This window comes from Microtus pennsylvanicus, chromosome 4 (assembly GCF_037038515.1).
Source record: "Microtus pennsylvanicus isolate mMicPen1 chromosome 4, mMicPen1.hap1, whole genome shotgun sequence".
NCBI classification, from domain to species: domain Eukaryota; kingdom Metazoa; phylum Chordata; class Mammalia; order Rodentia; family Cricetidae; genus Microtus; species Microtus pennsylvanicus.
Window position 1 is genome coordinate 118,940,900 of NC_134582.1, and position 17,410 is coordinate 118,958,309.

Genomic DNA, 17,410 nt, shown 5'->3' on the forward strand with positions numbered 1-17,410 from the left:
GTCACTGTGAAGGTGGCCTTTGAGTTCTTATATATGCTCTAGCCACACCCAGTGAGACAGTTCACTTCCTGTCGCCTATGGATTAAGATGTAGAACTCTCAGTTCAGCCCTTTCTCCCATACCATATCTGCCTGCATGTTACTCTCCATTGATGATAATGGATTAAACCTCTGAACTGTTAGCTAGCCCACAATTAAATGTTTTCATTTATAAGAGCTTCTGTGGTCATGGTGTCTCTTCACAGCAGTAGAACTTGACTAAGACATGCACCCTTTCTTTTTTTCTGGTATGGATGTACATGTTTGTCTATTGTATGAGGAGGCCTAAGGTTGACAGCAGGAGTCAGCCGTGATGGCTCTTCCACATTATTCATAGAGGAAGTCTCAATCAAATTCAGAGATCACTGATAACTGCTATTTGCTAGTCAGTGAAGAGAGCCACTTGAGGGAACTTTGAAGCCAGAAGCCACTAACTTCCTTCAAAAGGTGAACTCCTGAAGTTATGATGAGTAGGAATATGTGCCCTCTCATTTCTGTGAGTCCACCAATTTTTATCAGTAAAGAAAGTTTCCACTCATCCCAGATCTTACTGGTCTGGGAAGATGACTCTGCAAGAATGAGAACCGGGATTTGAACCTCCAGCACCCGCGTAATAAGCCAGGCATGGCTGCACGTGCCTGTAACCCCAACACTGAGATAGACAGATAGAGAAAACTAGCCGGCGAGGCAGCCTTGCCTAAATGGGGAGCTTCTCATTGTGTGAGAGACCCCGTCAAGCCAATTGTCGGAAAGCCGGAGGTAGCCACCTGGTGCCTTGTCTGCCTACTGCATGTTGACATACAGATGAGCACAGCTGCATTCGCACATGCCTGTGCCACTCAGAGAGAGAGAGAGAGAGAGAGAGAGAGAGAGAGAGAGAGAGAGAGGCAGGAAGAATGATAGCTTACTTATTTAGTTGAGAACACCGCAAGGCTGTATGGCAGGCTGAGGTGAGGCTCCAGGACTCGCAGTCCTCTTTTCCTTCTTGTCCTCTAGATGTAAAACCAAGCCACATTCGCAGATTTGTAGTTCTGAACAGCACATGGATCTTGTTAAGTTATGGTATTATTTACTTTTTAAAAATCTAGAGAAATCGCTGTATGATTTATATTTCACATAACTTGCCCACCACAGGGGGGATCACCTTCTCCGTTCGACAGAAACTTTGGAACCAAAATCTCTGCGAGAGCGATGGAGTGGATCACAGACAAACTGAAGGGGTCCCAGGGCACAGGTAGGAGTCTGTCGGGAGAATGGATGCGCAGCGTGAGGTGCCTCGGCTTCCTCACTGGGAACCCTGTGTTATCAAAGCTACGGTGTCTTTCCTTCTCCTTTAAATCTGCCACCGAGATGCCCAGCATACTGTCTTATCTTTCCTTCGTGTGCGTACTGAATACCATTTATAACTTCTCTAGGTTATAGTGAAACATAATTAATAAAAATAAACGTTTTGTTTCTGTTGTTAGCAACAGGTGACAAGTAGTTTGGTAGCATTCTTGTTATTCAGAAGATTGCCGGGCACACACTGCTCACCATTAGCAGGACTGTAAAATGTAACTTTTATTTATTTCTGTGGTGTCATGAAGCACGGTCAGGATCTTTTTATTTAGGTTATCTAACAGTTGTTCATTGATTTGATTCACAGGCAACTGTATAATTGGGTGGGAAATATGAGCAACTGACTGGGAAGGCTGTCCAATTTTCCTTCTTAAGACCCTAAATATTAGTTTTTGATGTTTTTATTCTGTCATACAGTACTTCCTGATGACAGTTTTCCCTCCCTCCACTTCTCTCAGGCTCCCCTCTCCTCCAGATCCACTCCTTCTCCATTTCCCTTCAGAAAAGAGCAGGCCTCCCAGGGATATCAAATGAACGTCGCATAGCACAATACAGCAAACTAGGCACAAACCCTCGTATCAAGGCTAGGTGAGGAACCCAGTAAGAGTCCCAAGAGTAGGCAAGAATCAGAGATGCTCCCAGTCCCACTGTTAGGAGTCCCACAAAAGCCAAGCTAACAACCATAACGTATATGCAGAGGACCTAGCACAGACTCACGCTCAGGAATTGCTGTTCAGTCTCTGTGAGTCCTCATGAGTCCCGCTTAGTTGATTCTGTAGGCCATGTTCTCATGGTGTCTCTGTCCCTTTGGTTCCTACGGTTTTTCCTCCCTCTCCTCTTCAGGATTCCCTGAGCTCTAAGGGGAAGGATCTGATGGAGATTTCTGACTTGGGTTCTCTCTCCACCTAATGTCTGGCTGCGGGTCCTAAATATTGTTTTTCTTTAATATCTTATTTTCTCCTAAAGAGGCAACCTTGGGATTTTGTAAGAACCATTCCTATGATTTCTTCAAGAATTCTAGAATGCCACTATGAAGCGAATACACCTTCATGGTGTAATCTGGCTCGGCTTTCTAGGTTGTATGAAGGAAGGGTGTCCTTCTTTCTCTACTTCTGGGATGGTCTTGTTCACGTACTGATGAACACACACGATAAAACTGAACTGTTCAGACCAACTAACGCCTCAGGTGTCTCCAAATCGCTTGACTCAATATGCTGTAGTGTCTGGGGGTCTGTGCCTCTCCCACACCCACCCAGATGCATGCTCAGCGCAGGCTGCCAGCAAGTCTCAGCAGTCCTTTGCTCACTCACAGGCACCCTGGTTTCCTTTGCATCCACCCGGCCCATGACTGACACCCAGACTTCTCAGATGTTGCAATGCTTTGGTGTAGGACACTTGTTTTGGTGATAGAAACCATGGGCCAGCTGTTTCCCCACGGGTATTTTCCATGGGGTCATGTTTGAAACTGAGGGGGGTATGGGGCAGTTTCCTCTACAGTCTGTGTGACGTGTGACATGGGAGTTTAGCTTGCAGGATGTTTGGTAGACCCTTCCTGTGAGACCATCTGTCAAAACCTCCAGTTTCCTTTGTGGAAAGATTTGAGTGCGACATGGATTTCATTCACGCTCAGTGGAACAACACACTTTCTTTGATACCTTTTGTGACTTATATTTTCTAGGACAGTTTAAAATCATTTACATTATCAAAACTTTGCATGAAACTTTTTGCACCATTCCCTTTTGAGGCCTGCGTTCCTAGATCCCATTCCCTTTTCAGAATGGCTGTTTGCGCCAGGGTTTTGGCACCCTCTCCCCTCAGGCTTCTCTATCAGTCACCTAGGTGTGTCCTCATCAGAACAGACCCACACAGTGACCAGCATGTGGGTTACAAAAGTGGCACTCTACAAAATGGATATATATATATATAGTTCCAACCGACTTGTAGTATTTTCAAAATCCTGACTCTGGCTTTTTTTCTCCTGATAATTTTTCTACATCACTTCATACTCTTGTATTCTTTCTTTCTACCTAGATTTCCTTTCCCAGTTTGTCCTTGAGCATTTACTATTAAAGTGAAATCTTCTTGCAACTTAAGCCACCATGTGGTTGCTAGGAGTTGAACTCATAACCTTTAGAAGAGCAGGCAATGCTCTTAACCTCTGAGTCTTCTCTCCAGCCCTCTTCTTGCAATTTGAGCATATTTTCTTATTACACTATTTAGTGAATTAAATACTTGACAAGCATTCTATAAAATGTTCCTTTCCAGGAACCTCTCCGACTAGTAGCCCGTATCTGGTAGGTGTACTGTATGTAGGTGGGAGATAGGTAAAGGGCTCCTCTTTGGGTGTGTGCCATAAAGAAGACCCCAGCACAATCTAGGCCTCTTTGTACCCGATCCTGGAGGAACCTTGAAGGGACAGAGCTCAAAGACCAGAGCTGTGTTGGCAGTCTGGGAAGGACCCTGGTCATATAGGTCTCCTTGAGAGACTGGACAGCTGTTTCTTAGGAATACTCCACACCCTCCCTGGCTTGGCACTGAGTGAGCACTCCTGAGAAGGCCTCTGAAGAGCTGCACTTCTCTCCTTGATACCCAGATGTGGTCTCTGGTGGTTTCTCTCCCTTTGCTGTCTTGTCTCTCCTAGGCTATGAGATATGCTCACCCAGTATGCTGAGTATCTCTTAGATTTCTTATTTTAACTTTCCACAGGGAAAAAATTTGTTAGCGATGACTCCATTTGTGTCCTGGGAATAATCAAAAGAGACCTTCTGTTTCAACCAGTGGTGGAATTGAAGAAAGAAACGGATTTTGAGTAAGTAAAAAATGTGCCTTACCTCAATCTCATGAGAAGGAATGAGAACTAGGAGCTGTGAGGGCAGATCACCAGTGCTACCCTGGCTACTGTATGCAGCTCACTTACTGACCTGTTTTAGGTAATCTATGAGCTTTTCTGGTGTGGTAGAACAGGCCTACAATCCCAAGACTGCAAGGCTGTTTTAGGGGAATCCTAAGTTCAAGGTCAGATCGGATAACATGGTGAGACCTTACTTCAAAACACTAAACATATAAAGAGTAATTGTACCTAGCTGTGTAGGGCACTACGTTCAATCTCCAGTAATATACATGCATACACACACACACACACACACACACACACACACACAGACATACACGCAAAGACAGACATGAATGTATATTCACACACACATACACACAAACACATATACTGGGTATGGTGCAATACTTTTCATCTTTTTTAAGGCCACCCTTAAGTAAGTAAGACCTTGTTTTGAAATTAAAAACAGTTGCCATATCACCCCAAATTTATTCAGATTACTGCACTACAAAGCCAGGCTCATCTTTTTTAGGGAGGCTTTTCAAACAGCTCCCAGCAGCCTGTAGTGGTTGGGAGTTGTCTTCAGTACAAAATGTAATACTTGATGGCTGACCTGTCTTCCTGCCAGGCACCGGATCCCCAAGAAGCAGTGGTGGCTGAAACTGCGGCCTCTCATGAAGATCTTGGCCAAGTACAAGGCGAGCTATGATGTGTCTGATGCAGGCAAGCTGGAGTCCTTGGGACACCAACACACCACCTCCCACGGAGAACCGGCAGCCATCTGATCAAGCATGCTATCACCTGACCTACACACTTGTCTAGGGAAGCCTGTAAAGTTCCCCAGGGACCATGCTTTTTGTAACATAGTTATTTATCAGCACTTTATGCAAGTATTGTTGACCAGGTATTGTCAGCAGTAATAATCAGAGAGCACCACTTGCCATAATCATCAACTCATCAGAGCCCGAGAAAGGAAACCCAGCCCCATGTGCTTGATCCAGTGTCTGTTTTCTACTGTACAGGGTACTGTCTTGTGCTTTACCATGTGTCTTGTGGAATTAAACATTTGGCTACAACTTCCATGGTCCTTTATTGTTTCTTGTTTATTTATTGTTTTCAGTAGTTCATTGTTCTAAGTAGGAGCCTAAAACCTCAAGATGCTTTTTCCTGGCCAAGGGTTTCCTCAGCAGTTTTATGGACAGAGGTTAGAAAAGTCTCCTTAGATACCCCGGGGCAGGTACAGATAGGGACTAAGCCAACAGAGTCTTGAGAGGAGGGGAAAGAAGATGCTGTGATCGACACCAGCTGTGTGCCATTAAGCGAACATTGGGCACTTCTGTAGGCTGTACTGAAAGGGATGGGTCAGAGCAGGAGTTTGATCCCCAGGACACATTAATAATAATTAAAAAAAACTAGGTGTAATAGCATGTACTAGCAGAGACAGACAGATCTCTGGTGTGCTGGCCAGTCCTAACCTGCTCAGTGAGCTCCAGGCCAGTGAGAGACCCTGTCTCAAAATACAAAACAAAACATGGTAGATGATGCTTGAAGGAAACCACAGGAAGTCTTCTCTTGACCTCCATATGCATACGTGTGCAGATTATCTTCTCTTTCCTCCCCTCCCTCCCTCTCATGCTCTTTATTACCCGCCCCCCCCGCCCCCCCCCCCCAGTGCTGGTCTGGGACTTTGACACTGATGATCATGCAGGTGGAGAACATTATTAACTCCGGGTTTATGATTTTAGTTATTTAAATGTGCATCACTAAATTCATGTAGTGGGACATCAGATGCCCAGAAACAAGTTACAGATGGTATGAGATACTCCATGGGTTCTGGGAACCTAACTCTGGTCCCCTGAAAGAGCAGCAAGTGCTCTTAGTTGCAGAGCTATTTCTCCAAATGGATATTCGTTTGTTCGTTCTTCTTCTTTTTGTAAAAGAATGAAGGCCCCAAAACTAATTTTAAAGTAGTAAAATGTTTAAAATAATGACTAAAGCCCAGGTAGGTCAGAGGTGACTTTTATTTTCAAAATAAATGTTCTAGTAACATTTCAGAACTTTAATTTGTTCACTTTTGCCATTTAATGCATGATAATGTCAACGAATTTCTTCGTCACAGTATTTTCTGAAGTTTTTGCCTAACTTGTAAGTTGATAGACATCTTTGGTTTATTTTTAATATATCTATGATTTTTAGAACAACAAAAAATAAACCAACAACCCTTGTGGTTCAGCGGCTCAGTTTTTAAGAGCCTCTGGTTTCTTAAAAGAGACTCAGAAATATGCGAAACTCATTATCTTACGATCCATGATGGGTCTTTGGCAATTTTTGGGTTCTCTGGTCCAAGTATAGCCAGGCTGTGTGTGCTCTTCCCGATGCCAAGGTACCTGCAAGGAAGATGGCACATTGGACCGTTTTCTAGGTTTTTAGTGGTCAACAGGAAGCCTCTTCTTTCTGAAGAAGTTTCCCTTCCCCCAACTAACACAGGAAGCCAGGGCACACATACTCACTTATGGCTCACAGAGGTCAGTTTGTCATGGCTGACAGCAAACAGTCGTTCCCGGTAGGCCTGCTTCATCTCATCCGAGAGGCCATACAAGAAGTGGTCCATTCCTGAAAATTAAAACCACAAGTATGGCTGGGGAAATGGCTTGCACAGGGGCCTTTTTGCTCAAAATATAGCGGGACACTCATGCCACTTAATGGTGTGCTCTTCAATCAAGAAGGTTACAAGAGCAAGAGAGATTCAACTTGATATCCACCTCTATAAAATGGTACCGAGCCCATTATAGACTCCCTTTCTCAGAGTATGGATGAAGAGTCAGTATAGGTCACATGGGTAACAATACTACAAAGAAAAGCAGCATTGAATAACAATTTGGCCAGTCTTGTGCTGTGTCAAAATGCCTTCCTTTACTCAAACTAGCTATAGGATCCTCTGGGAGCTAAGTTACGAGCAGGTGTGAATTGCCAGAGTCAGATGCTAAGACCCAAACCTAGATCTTCTGCTAGAGCAATAACCACACTTAATTGCCGAGCCATCTAGTCAGCTCCACCCACCTTGGTTTCTGGGACAGGGTCACCCTCACTAGCCTGGAGCTCACCAAGTAGGGTTTGCGGGCTGTCTGACCAGTGAGCCTCAAGGATCTACCTGCCCCCAACTTCCCTGTGTTAGGATTAAGAAGTACCCACTACTATGCCTGAATTTTTACATGGTCTGAACTCTCGCTTAACACGTACTTTACTGTGGAGGTGTTTTTAAGGTCAGTGTTCAGGAGGTCAAAGGACAGAGATGGGAGACTCTGAAAGAACATAGCTGCTACTGTGTTTCATTCATGTGAGTCAGACCCATGACTAAGAAAACTGTCTGGAATTCTGCCCCAGGAAACCATGCATGCAGGTTACCGGCCCTTGAAGTACCTTTAGCCGATGGGGCAACAGGAGAATCCACAGCGGAGAAAACAGAAAGCTTGGCTTCATCAATGTCCTGCTGGGTGAACTTTCCAGACTTAGCCCAGTCTACAGCCTTCCCAAAAGACTGGAGTGTTTCTATGGAGTTTGGATCCCTGGAAACACGAAAGAGTCAATACTGAAGCATTATGACAGGGGTGGGGGAGCTATGATAATCATGTGGACTTAACAGCTTTAGTTTTTTTTTTTTTTTAATCTGATAGTCTACACTCTACACAGCCCACTGACAGAGCAATGTCTCTGGGGAATTTAAATCTGATAAAATAACATCTCACAGCACACACCCTATTTAATACCACAGTCACCTGCTTACCTCACTGCTCGACTGTGACTTCGTCTAGAGAGGAAGGCACATGGATGGTTGCGTGTCAGGAATACAGAGACTTTATGGAAGAGCCGTGGAAAAGGTACACATTCAACCAGTCCCTGCTTCACCAGGACAAACCCAGAATCGCCCAGAAATGAGTGAGAGTTGGGGGATTTCTGGAGTACTTCCTTGTGTCTAAATCTCCTCTTAGCTCTTTAAGCTCACCACCAAGGACCTGAAGACTTGTCACTGAGAGTCTCCCTGCCTGCAGTTCTGGGGTAGAGTCAGGACAAGGACAACGGCATCAGTGGCAAGGCCTTGTTTTTAGCACGTTGGCATACAAGGCTTCAGGAAACAGTGCCTGAGACACTAACATTTACAGAAAATTCTAGTCTCACAACAGTCTCCCCCCTGTGCAAACCCAACAGAACCATATCTTGATTAGGTTTCTACAACAGAAGTACATTCAGAAGCCACTGACCGCATTCTACCAAAACATTCTGATTAGAAAGCGAGAATTTTGTCTAATATAAACGATGCAACAACACAATTCTTACACCACTGTCTGATCCTTGCTGCAAGACAGTCACAGTTCGGTGGCTCAAGAAGGGGACCAAACAAACAGATGTAACCTTCATTGCGTCAATGTTCACATGGAATGGTGACACTCTGAGTGAAGAGAGCCAGGGGCTGGAATGTGGGTGCTTTCACATGAAACAGGACAACTCAGAAACTCACCTGTAAGAGTAAAGTGTAAAAATCCCACTGTGGCTGAGTTTAGCACCTCCACCATAGGCACCCCCCTTTTCTCGGATTTCTGTATGCAGGAATTTTGCTGTCATTAAACGGGCAAGGATCTTAAGACTGAAAAGAAGGAAGCAAAAAAACAAGTTAGAGCATGACTCATAGAAAGTATAACATTAAAACCAATGCCAAGAAATGGGGTGGACAACTGAAAAAGAAAATAAAGTCTGGTTAGGCTGTAAGGCCATAGGCAGGGGTCCTTCTTCCAAGGCACTCTGCCTTCTCTATCTGGTGTGGGAGGTCCTTCTGTCTATGTGTTGCTTTTATTGGTTAACGAATAAAGAATTGGCTTGGCCTATGGCATGGGAGGAGAAGGGCAGAGTCAGAGAGAAGCCATGGAGCCACCGCCAGAGTCAGACATCGCTGAAACTTTGTCAGCAGGCCATGACCTCGTAGTGATGCACAGATTAATGGAGATGGGTTAAATTAAGATGTAGGAGTTAGCCAAATAAGAAGCTAGAGCTAATGGGCCAAGCAGTGATTTAAATAATATGGTTTCTGTGTGATTATTTTGGGTCTAAGCTAGCCAGGCGGCTGGAAACCAACAAGCGGCTCTCTCCTCCAACATCTATCAGTGAGCCCCTTTCTGATCTTCTGAGGTATGGCAGAGCACAGAGCCTAACCATTCCTCAGAGGAATCTAGAGCTGCCCTTCAGAGGCCAGCCTGTCTTTCTCCCTGTGGATCTGTCCCTCTGCAGGACTCCTAGGGTATACTCTCCACAGACCTCTATCTGCCACTTTCAAAATGTTCTTGCCACTCTCCTATGCTGCACACCAGGCCGTCAGGATGGCTGATACTGTCAACTTGAGGGGGCACATATATGAAGGAGTTTCTAGACTGAGTTTACTGAAGTGATAAGACTGGGCCTGAATGTGGGCGGCATTATCCCTGGGCTGAGGTCCTAGACTGCGTCAAAAGGAGAGTGTGAACTGAGCACCGGCATTCACTGCTCTCTGCTTCCCGGCTGTGGGCACAGTATGACCTGTCTTAGGGTCCTGCTGCCATGGCTTCCCCATCCTGATAGAATGTAGCTTCCAACCATGAACCATAATAAACCCTCCCTTCCGCAGTGCCCTTGTTAACATCCTTGCTGATATTCTTCAGAGTGATTGGTGGATGTATCTGTGTGTGTGTGTGTACGTGCGCTTGTACCCCTCCTCCTACCTGGCATGATCTGGGTCAGCATAGGGGACGGTTCTGACACACTCGCCAACATAGTTCACAGGGAAGGGCAGCACGAAATGCGTCTTCATCTGGCAGGGTTTGAAGGTGGGGTCCTGAGGGGCAGAGACCTATGGTTCAGACTGGGCTGCAAAACCAAATGTGGCCCACAGGTAGTAAACCCAGTAGGCACCTCCCCAGCATCTCCATCTCCAAGGGAGTCACGAGACAGGCTCTGTTAAGGCCAGCACAATGGTAATTTACTTACGGACGAACAAGAAACACCCCACATTTGGTGAGATGCATTAAAATGTAATTACTATTAAATTAAAAGCATTCCAGACTGTGGCTGATTTTCCAGGAATACATTAAACCGCTGTACTCTACAAAGACCCAGACCAAGCGACATCATACGGAAAGCAATGAGTACAAAGGGATTACACAGGGATTGATGCCACTGCCTAACTGGAGGCAGCTGCTGAGGCTTAAGCAGCATATACTACATTAAGATGTGGGTAGACTGTAAAGTGATGAGACTATTTGGTGGAGTAAGTAGAGGCTTATTAAGAAATATGATATCCATTCTGGGCTGTCCCAAGAGAAAAGGCTCAGGGTGACAATGGTAAGAGGCAGTGACTCCCCGAGTCTGTGGCTGCAGTTCCGTCCTGGAAAGGCCCCACCAGAAGAATGCTGACAATCAGAGTGTGCTCAAGCACGCAGCAAGGAGCCCGACAGCCCGTGGTCACTCACTGTTATCAGCTTTCTGATGATCTGGGAGCCGCTAACATGCGCACTGCCCCGGGAGCCACTGTGTGTAGGTTTCTGAAAAGAAAAGGTGCCAAAGAGTCAAGAGAAACTTCCTTGAAATAGTTAGGAAGGTATGGCCATTAAAAAGTCCACAGAGTTCCTTCCACGGGTTAGTTAGGGCTTCATGATGTAAAGAAGTGAAATTTTAAACAGACAATAAAAACAGCTACTTTCTAGTCATAAAACTGTCTTTCAAAGCCAGGGAGATGACTCAATGGGCCTGGACCTGCAAGGTGGAAAGAAACAACCGATTCCTACAAGTTGTCTGTGACCTTCACACACGCACTGTGGCACACCCTGCCCACACACGTACACACACACACACAGAGAAATAAATGTAACAGCAGCAACAACAAAAACAATGAGCAAAATATTTCTGTATCTAAGTATCTTCCAAAGCACAAGGGTGACACAAACAGGCTAGAAACACAGGGCCAAAGGAGCAGTGGGCTATCACAGGCTACAGACAGACAGAGGGCCAAAGGAGCAGTGGGCTATCACAGGCTACAAACAGAGGGCCAAAGGAATGGTGGGCTATCACAGGCTGCAGACACAGGGCCAAAGGAATGGTGGGTTATCACAGGCTACAAACAGAGGGCCAAAGAAATGGTGGGCTATCATAGGCTACAGACAGAGGGCCAAAGGAGCAGTGGGCTATCACAGGCTACAAACAGAGGGCCAAAGGAATGGTGGGCTATCACAGGCTGCAGACACAGGGCCAAAGGAATGGTGGGTTATCACAGGCTACAAACAGAGGGCCAAAGAAATGGTGGGCTATCATAGGCTACAGACAGAGGGCCAAAGGAGCAGTGGGCTATCACAGGCTACAAACAGAGGGCCAAAGGAGCAGTGGGCTATCACAGGCTACAGACAGAGGGCCAAAGGAGCAGTGGGCTATCACAGGCTACAGACAGAGGGCCAAAGGAGCAGTGGGCTATCACAGGCTACAGACAGAGGGCCAAAGGAACAGTGGGCTATCACAGGCTACAGACAGACAGAGGGCCAAAGGAATGGTGGGTTATCACAGGCTACAGACAGACAGAGGGCCAGAGGAGTGGTGGGTTATCACAGGCTACAGACACAGTGCCAATGGAGCAGTGGGCTATCACAGGCTACAGACACAGGGCCAAAGGAGCAGTGAGTCACTTCCGTGTAGACTCTCTTTACAGCGTGGTGAAGATGTCAAACAGACAGGAAAACCAAATAACAAACGGAAGAAGGAACATGTGCACCAGAGCAGAGAAGACACTAAAATAATTCCTACAAGACCTGCAACGGGTCAGCCTTCTGCAGTGACTGGTGAGGCTTCTAAAGACTTAGACTTAAAAACAACACAAACCTTTGCAAATCAATTGCACTGAAGATTATCACGGACAAGTATTGTGCCCAAGGATAAAATCTGTGAAACAATGAGCCACAAGGGAAAGGCTCTGACCAACTTGGGTCTGATTCCAAGCCTGACAAAATGCAGGGGACACTTTAATCAGATCAAGGTTTTGGGTTCTTTTTTATGTTATTACATCCTAGGCCAAAGTCTGCTCTTCCCTATCAGGAGAAAGCTTACCTACAAGCACGAACAAAGATACACGGGATGGCGTCTGAATTCACTTAGCTAGGCTGATTAAGTCACTTAATCCTCCCATGTACTTGTCTCTCCAAATATAACCATAAGGATATTAATCCCTACATATGTCATGCTATTGAGAACAGTGACATGGTTCTGTTACCTCAACAATATGCGGGCGAACAGGTTTCCGCTCCTTTTTGCTGCGGCCAACATTTCTAAGGAAGTTTTCCACCTCTTTCTCTGCCTGAGGCATCTGCTGAGGGGTCGCATTGACTGAGCATCTGCGGAGAATTGTACATGTAAAAAAAAAAAAACTCACCAAAAAACCTAAAACCTTTATTTTACTAACTTATCACGTTTTGTATAAATGACACAGAAATGTGAATTAACTTTGTTTTTGTTATAAAATACTAAATAAATGTTCCAAAGAAACAACATCCAGATGAAGAAATCACGCAGCTGTCTCATTCTCTAGATGGCTTTAGTATCAGCGTGGTCGATGTGACGTACGTGTCACGCCTCACGGCTGTTAACACAGACTCTGAAGAGCAAAGTGAAGAGCATGAACACTATCAGCTTCTGCCAATGCCTTCAGGCTTATAACAAAGAGCAGAAAACTTCTAGAACGTGACTATCTGCAAAAGCGTTCGCCAATTTGAAACCACAAACTTGTCGAAAGGAGAGAATTAAAAACAAAACTTATGTATGCATGCCCTACATGTACTATGTATAGGCACATGTGTGCAGGTGCCCACGGAGGCCAGACGATGTTGGATTCTCTGGAGCTGGACTTACAGCTGCGCAGTGTGGGTACTGGGAACTGAACTCCAGTCCCCTGCAAGAGCAGCAAATGCTCTTTACTGCTGAGTCATCTCTCCAGCTCCGTAAGTCAGAAATTTAAGATGCCAAAGACATTTTAAAACACCCTGATAGAAAACTCATCCAGACTTGAGAGACTCACAGAGATTATGCAGGTTTCCTCCTTTCAGTGTTAAATTCACAGCAGTCACTACTGAATAAACACGGTGTATGGGCTCTAGACTCACTGCCTGTATATATTACTGATTTTGTTGCATGTAAGGAACTTCCAAAGACAGTTTTATAGAGAAGGAAGCAGACACTCTAAGCTCCCCAGGCTAGTCTTGGGTATTATAGTGAGTGCTGGCTAAGTTAGCCTAGGGTATGAGGGTGAACACAGGAGGAGCCAGCCTAGGGAACAGGTGAGATGAATCCTGGGGAGGGTTAGTCTGGGCCAGGCTGGCCTGGGGCATCATGGTGAATAAAGCCTGGGGTGGAAGGGTAAGCAATGAATTCTGTTGGCCTGGGGTAGAAGGGAAGGGAATGCAAGCCGGCCCACGAGACACCCAAGGCAGGAGGAGCACTGGTAACATGAGACCGCTCCCGCCAGGTAGTCTGCCCTGTGGCATCCGTTAATTTTTCAAGAACTGATTAGAGAAGGGTACCAGGAGGGGGGAGAGCAGAAAAAGACAGGAACCAGGAATCTATGCAAAACAGTAGCTTAATAATGCCTTTTCTTGTTAATCATCAGTGACTACTAAATCAACACTGCTGGTGGCAACAGACGCTATACATAATCTATGGATACTTCAATTTTATTCACGCTCAAGCCTGAGTACATAAAGCTAACTTAATGTGCACAAACTGATAGAAGACACTGCTTGCCCTGGCTAGTTTATGAAAACTTGACACAAGCTAGAGTCAACCAAAATGAGAAAACCTCAGTTGAGAAAAATGCCTCCATGAGATCCAGCTGTAAGGCTAGTGATTTATGGGGAGGGTCCAGTCCATGGTGGGTGGTGCCATCCCTGGGCTGGTAGTCCTGGGTTCTACAAGAAAGCCGGCTGAGCAAGCCGTGAGGAACAAGCCAGTAAGCAGCACCCCTCCATGGCTTCTACATCAGTTTCTGCCTCCAGGTTCCTGCCGTTCTTGAGTTCCTGACTTGACTTCCTTCAGTGGACTGTGACTCTGGATATATAAGACAAATAAACCCTTTCCTCCCCAAGCTGCTTTTGGTCATGGTGTTTCATCACAGCAACAGAAACCTTAACCTTATCAGGACACCCGTCTTGAGCAAAATAACCTTCTCTAGGTCTCATCGATTCCTTGTTTATGAAATGTTTACTTTTAGAAGAAAAAAAACCTTTAAGTTGATGCCCTAAGTCTACTCTGTAGTTCTAGACTTAAATTAGTTGCTTTCTTCTCCACTTCACCCAACTTTTATTAAATTAAAAATGATATTCTTTGATTTCCACAAAACATTATTTTGATGTCTGAAGCAATCCTGTAACTTAACACCTACACCAGTACACTTTCTGGTTTGAAGATAAATTCAGGTAATTACATCATCAAGTAAAAAATACTGAAAAATGACACGGCCTGAAATGGTGTGAATCCTAAGACCTGTCTGGGAACAATTGGGGCACCCACCTCATGTTATCACAGTTTAGTAGGTATTTCTTGATCCGGGGGAGCTTTCTCAGGATGGGCTTGATGTCTGTCATTTCTGCAATTCTTTTCATCAGCCTCACCTGACCCAACAGACACTGAGTCAGACCACACAGACAGTCAATACACTGCACAATTCAAACAAATTCTAGGTGACAGCCGTGGTGGTTAGGATGGGAAAAGTCCTCTGTAGACTCAGGCATTTGAACATTTGGTGCCCTGATGGTGGTGCTGTTTGGGGAGATGATAGAACCCCTTGAAGTGCAGCCTTGCTGGAGGGGGTAAGTTCCTGGGGGTGGGCTTTGAGGGTTTATAGCCTCACCCACTTCCTATTCTCTCTCTGCTTCCTGAGTATGCAGGAGAATGTGGCCTCTGCTTCTGCATCCTGTTTGCATGCCTTTCCCACCATCATGGACTCTAGCCCTGTGGAACCAGAAGCTAAAACGGATCTCTTCTTCCTTAAATAGCCTTTGGCTATGGTACTTCATTACAGTAGCAGGAAAATACCTATCACAAAACTATTTGTGATTCTTTCGAACTCAGAGTCCTAGAAAGGCATGTTGCAGAGCACAGCGACCTTCTTGGCACCTTGTCATTCCTACGGAGTAATGTTTTAGTTTTGAGCTGTCTCTTTGTTCTCTGGACCGGTCTGAAATGCAAACAGCCCTAATACTGGTCCTGCCTGACTACTGGATGCGTCTTGGTTTTGTGTGCGCTTGTGTGTTCACTGCCAGCATCACTTGGGTGGTGCTGAGGGAGTGTGTGTCACACAGAGAAAGGGAGTTCAAACAGACACTTTCATCCAAGAAGTCTGGGAATCAGAAATCAAAATTAAGCCAGGCAGTGGTGGCGAACGTCTTTAATCCCAGCACTCCAGAGGCAGAGGCAGAGGCAGGTAAATCTTTAATTTCGAGGCCAGTCAGGGATACACAGAGAAACCCTGTTTGTGTATCCAAAATCAGAAACAAAAAAACCAAAACAAACCAGAATTAAGTTAGAAAGTTAGCCTTCTGGTTTCAGCGTGTGTGCATGCCTATGTATTTTCATGGCCATGCATGCAAACATGTATATGCGGAAGTCAGGGGACAACTTCAGCTATCATTCCTTAGGGTCCACCCACCATTTTTATGAGACACGGTCTCTCACTGGCCAGGGACTCCTGAAGTAGGCTAGGCTGGCTGGCCAGCAGTCCTCAGGGATCCACCTGCCTCTGACTTTGTGGAAACTGGTATGACAAGCAGAAGCCACCAAACCCGGCTTTTAGAAAGTTAGGTTTCTGAGATAAAATCATTCATTACCACAGAACACTGCCAATTCCCGGAAGCCTTGCTCATCGAGAACACACACCTGTCCTCGCCAGTGCTCACCTGATCCATCCCACCGAAGGTCTCCTTTAAGTCCCCTGAAGGCGTGAGTGTCTTGCTCGCTCTGAGAGATGCATAGAGATGCCCCGAGTCGGGAATGCCGTTGGAGAGCTCCTGAGCTGTCATCTTCACCAACACTTTGAAGTGCTCTTCTTCTTCAAAGCACGGGCTACAAAAACACAGTGAAGTCTTAGAGACCGGCCCAGCTTTTACGGCAGCAAAGTTATTACAGAGTAACTCAGAAAACCTTTCAAAATTTTCTGTGTGCTTGGGAATTAATTACAAGTAAAATCAGACTTGAATCGGACAAATGAAGAAAATCCCTTGGGAAAGCATTTCAGAATCAGGTATGCCAATCTCCCATGTATTAATACACGGCACAAGTAAAGTTACTTGTTAAATATTTCACTCCACAGATGCATCATGTCTGGCAGGTTCCGTTCCAGGCAGAGAGATGAAAACAGCACACCCTGCATCAGCAAGGAGAAACGCAAAGGATGACATTAATTATGGTACCAATAAACACAAGGGCACTGCAGAGACACGCCTTTGACTATAGCCGTGACGGGGAGTGAAAGGCTACCTGCTCGTAGGTGTCCAGCTGGGAGTCATCAGGGAGCACGTGGGGTGAAACCGTCATGCCTCCTGTCTTCAGCTCAATCTGCTGGGCTTGCTCTCTGTAGTCAAGGATGCCACAACCCAGCCTGATGAGCCAAGAAGGAGCTGAGTTACCAGAGCTGCCCGTACCCATCATTTTCAAAGACCGTGCAGGTTTTGTGTGCTAATCCATAACCACAACTTTCCGTATCTCCTGTACACGTCACGGTTCCTGAATGCGTGTTAGCATAAACCTCTACACAGCTCATGTGCCCACTCAGTGAGGTACAAATCCACTTCTCCATTTGGAAACTCTGGCCCGGCAGCCAGGACACTAGGTCCTTTAGCAGTTAGTGCCCGCTGCTAAAGACAACAGGATGAATATGCTTTTACAGCCTGTAGCTTGGACGGCTTTCATGAGTGCTCTCTTCCCCCTAAATATTTTCAAACACACTTCATTTGCTCAGATACTTGGTGATGGAGTGGGAGGGAGCTGAGAAATATCTGCAGAAATTCTCTGTGTGCTGATGTATTCAGAAGAAACATTACCAGTCTGAGCCCAGAGCACTACTGTGAGGTGCTCCTGAAAACTGCTTTAAAAGGACAAACACTGGGCGCTATTAACATAGTTGAGAACTGGGACAGAACTTCCTAAA

At 45.6% G+C, this 17,410-nt stretch overlaps 2 protein-coding genes across 3 annotated transcripts in view; one reads left to right on the plus strand and one right to left on the minus strand.

Moving 5' to 3' along the window:
- Nucleotides 1-5,289, plus strand: part of Pfkp (phosphofructokinase, platelet) — a 63,618-nt gene extending 58,329 nt beyond the window's left edge. For both annotated transcript variants that reach the window (XM_075970272.1, XM_075970271.1), the window contains 3 exons: nt 1,173-1,272; nt 4,083-4,185; nt 4,838-5,289. In XM_075970272.1, the coding sequence (XP_075826387.1) occupies nt 1,173-1,272; nt 4,083-4,185; nt 4,838-4,994 (360 nt within the window). In that variant the 3' untranslated portion in view covers nt 4,995-5,289. The remainder of the gene's footprint in view (nt 1-1,172; nt 1,273-4,082; nt 4,186-4,837) is intronic.
- A 921-nt stretch (nt 5,290-6,210) lies between these two features.
- Nucleotides 6,211-17,410, minus strand: part of Pitrm1 (pitrilysin metallopeptidase 1) — a 29,751-nt gene continuing 18,551 nt past the window's right edge. Inside the window, exons 17-27 of the mRNA XM_075970269.1 lie at nt 16,741-16,861; nt 16,551-16,627; nt 16,161-16,326; nt 14,776-14,876; nt 12,488-12,608; nt 10,704-10,775; nt 9,957-10,069; nt 8,726-8,851; nt 7,630-7,775; nt 6,720-6,822; nt 6,211-6,596 (exon numbers count right to left, since the gene is read on the minus strand). Of these exons, the coding sequence (XP_075826384.1) occupies nt 6,503-6,596; nt 6,720-6,822; nt 7,630-7,775; nt 8,726-8,851; nt 9,957-10,069; nt 10,704-10,775; nt 12,488-12,608; nt 14,776-14,876; nt 16,161-16,326; nt 16,551-16,627; nt 16,741-16,861 (1,240 nt within the window). The 3' untranslated portion in view covers nt 6,211-6,502. The remainder of the gene's footprint in view (nt 6,597-6,719; nt 6,823-7,629; nt 7,776-8,725; nt 8,852-9,956; nt 10,070-10,703; nt 10,776-12,487; nt 12,609-14,775; nt 14,877-16,160; nt 16,327-16,550; nt 16,628-16,740; nt 16,862-17,410) is intronic.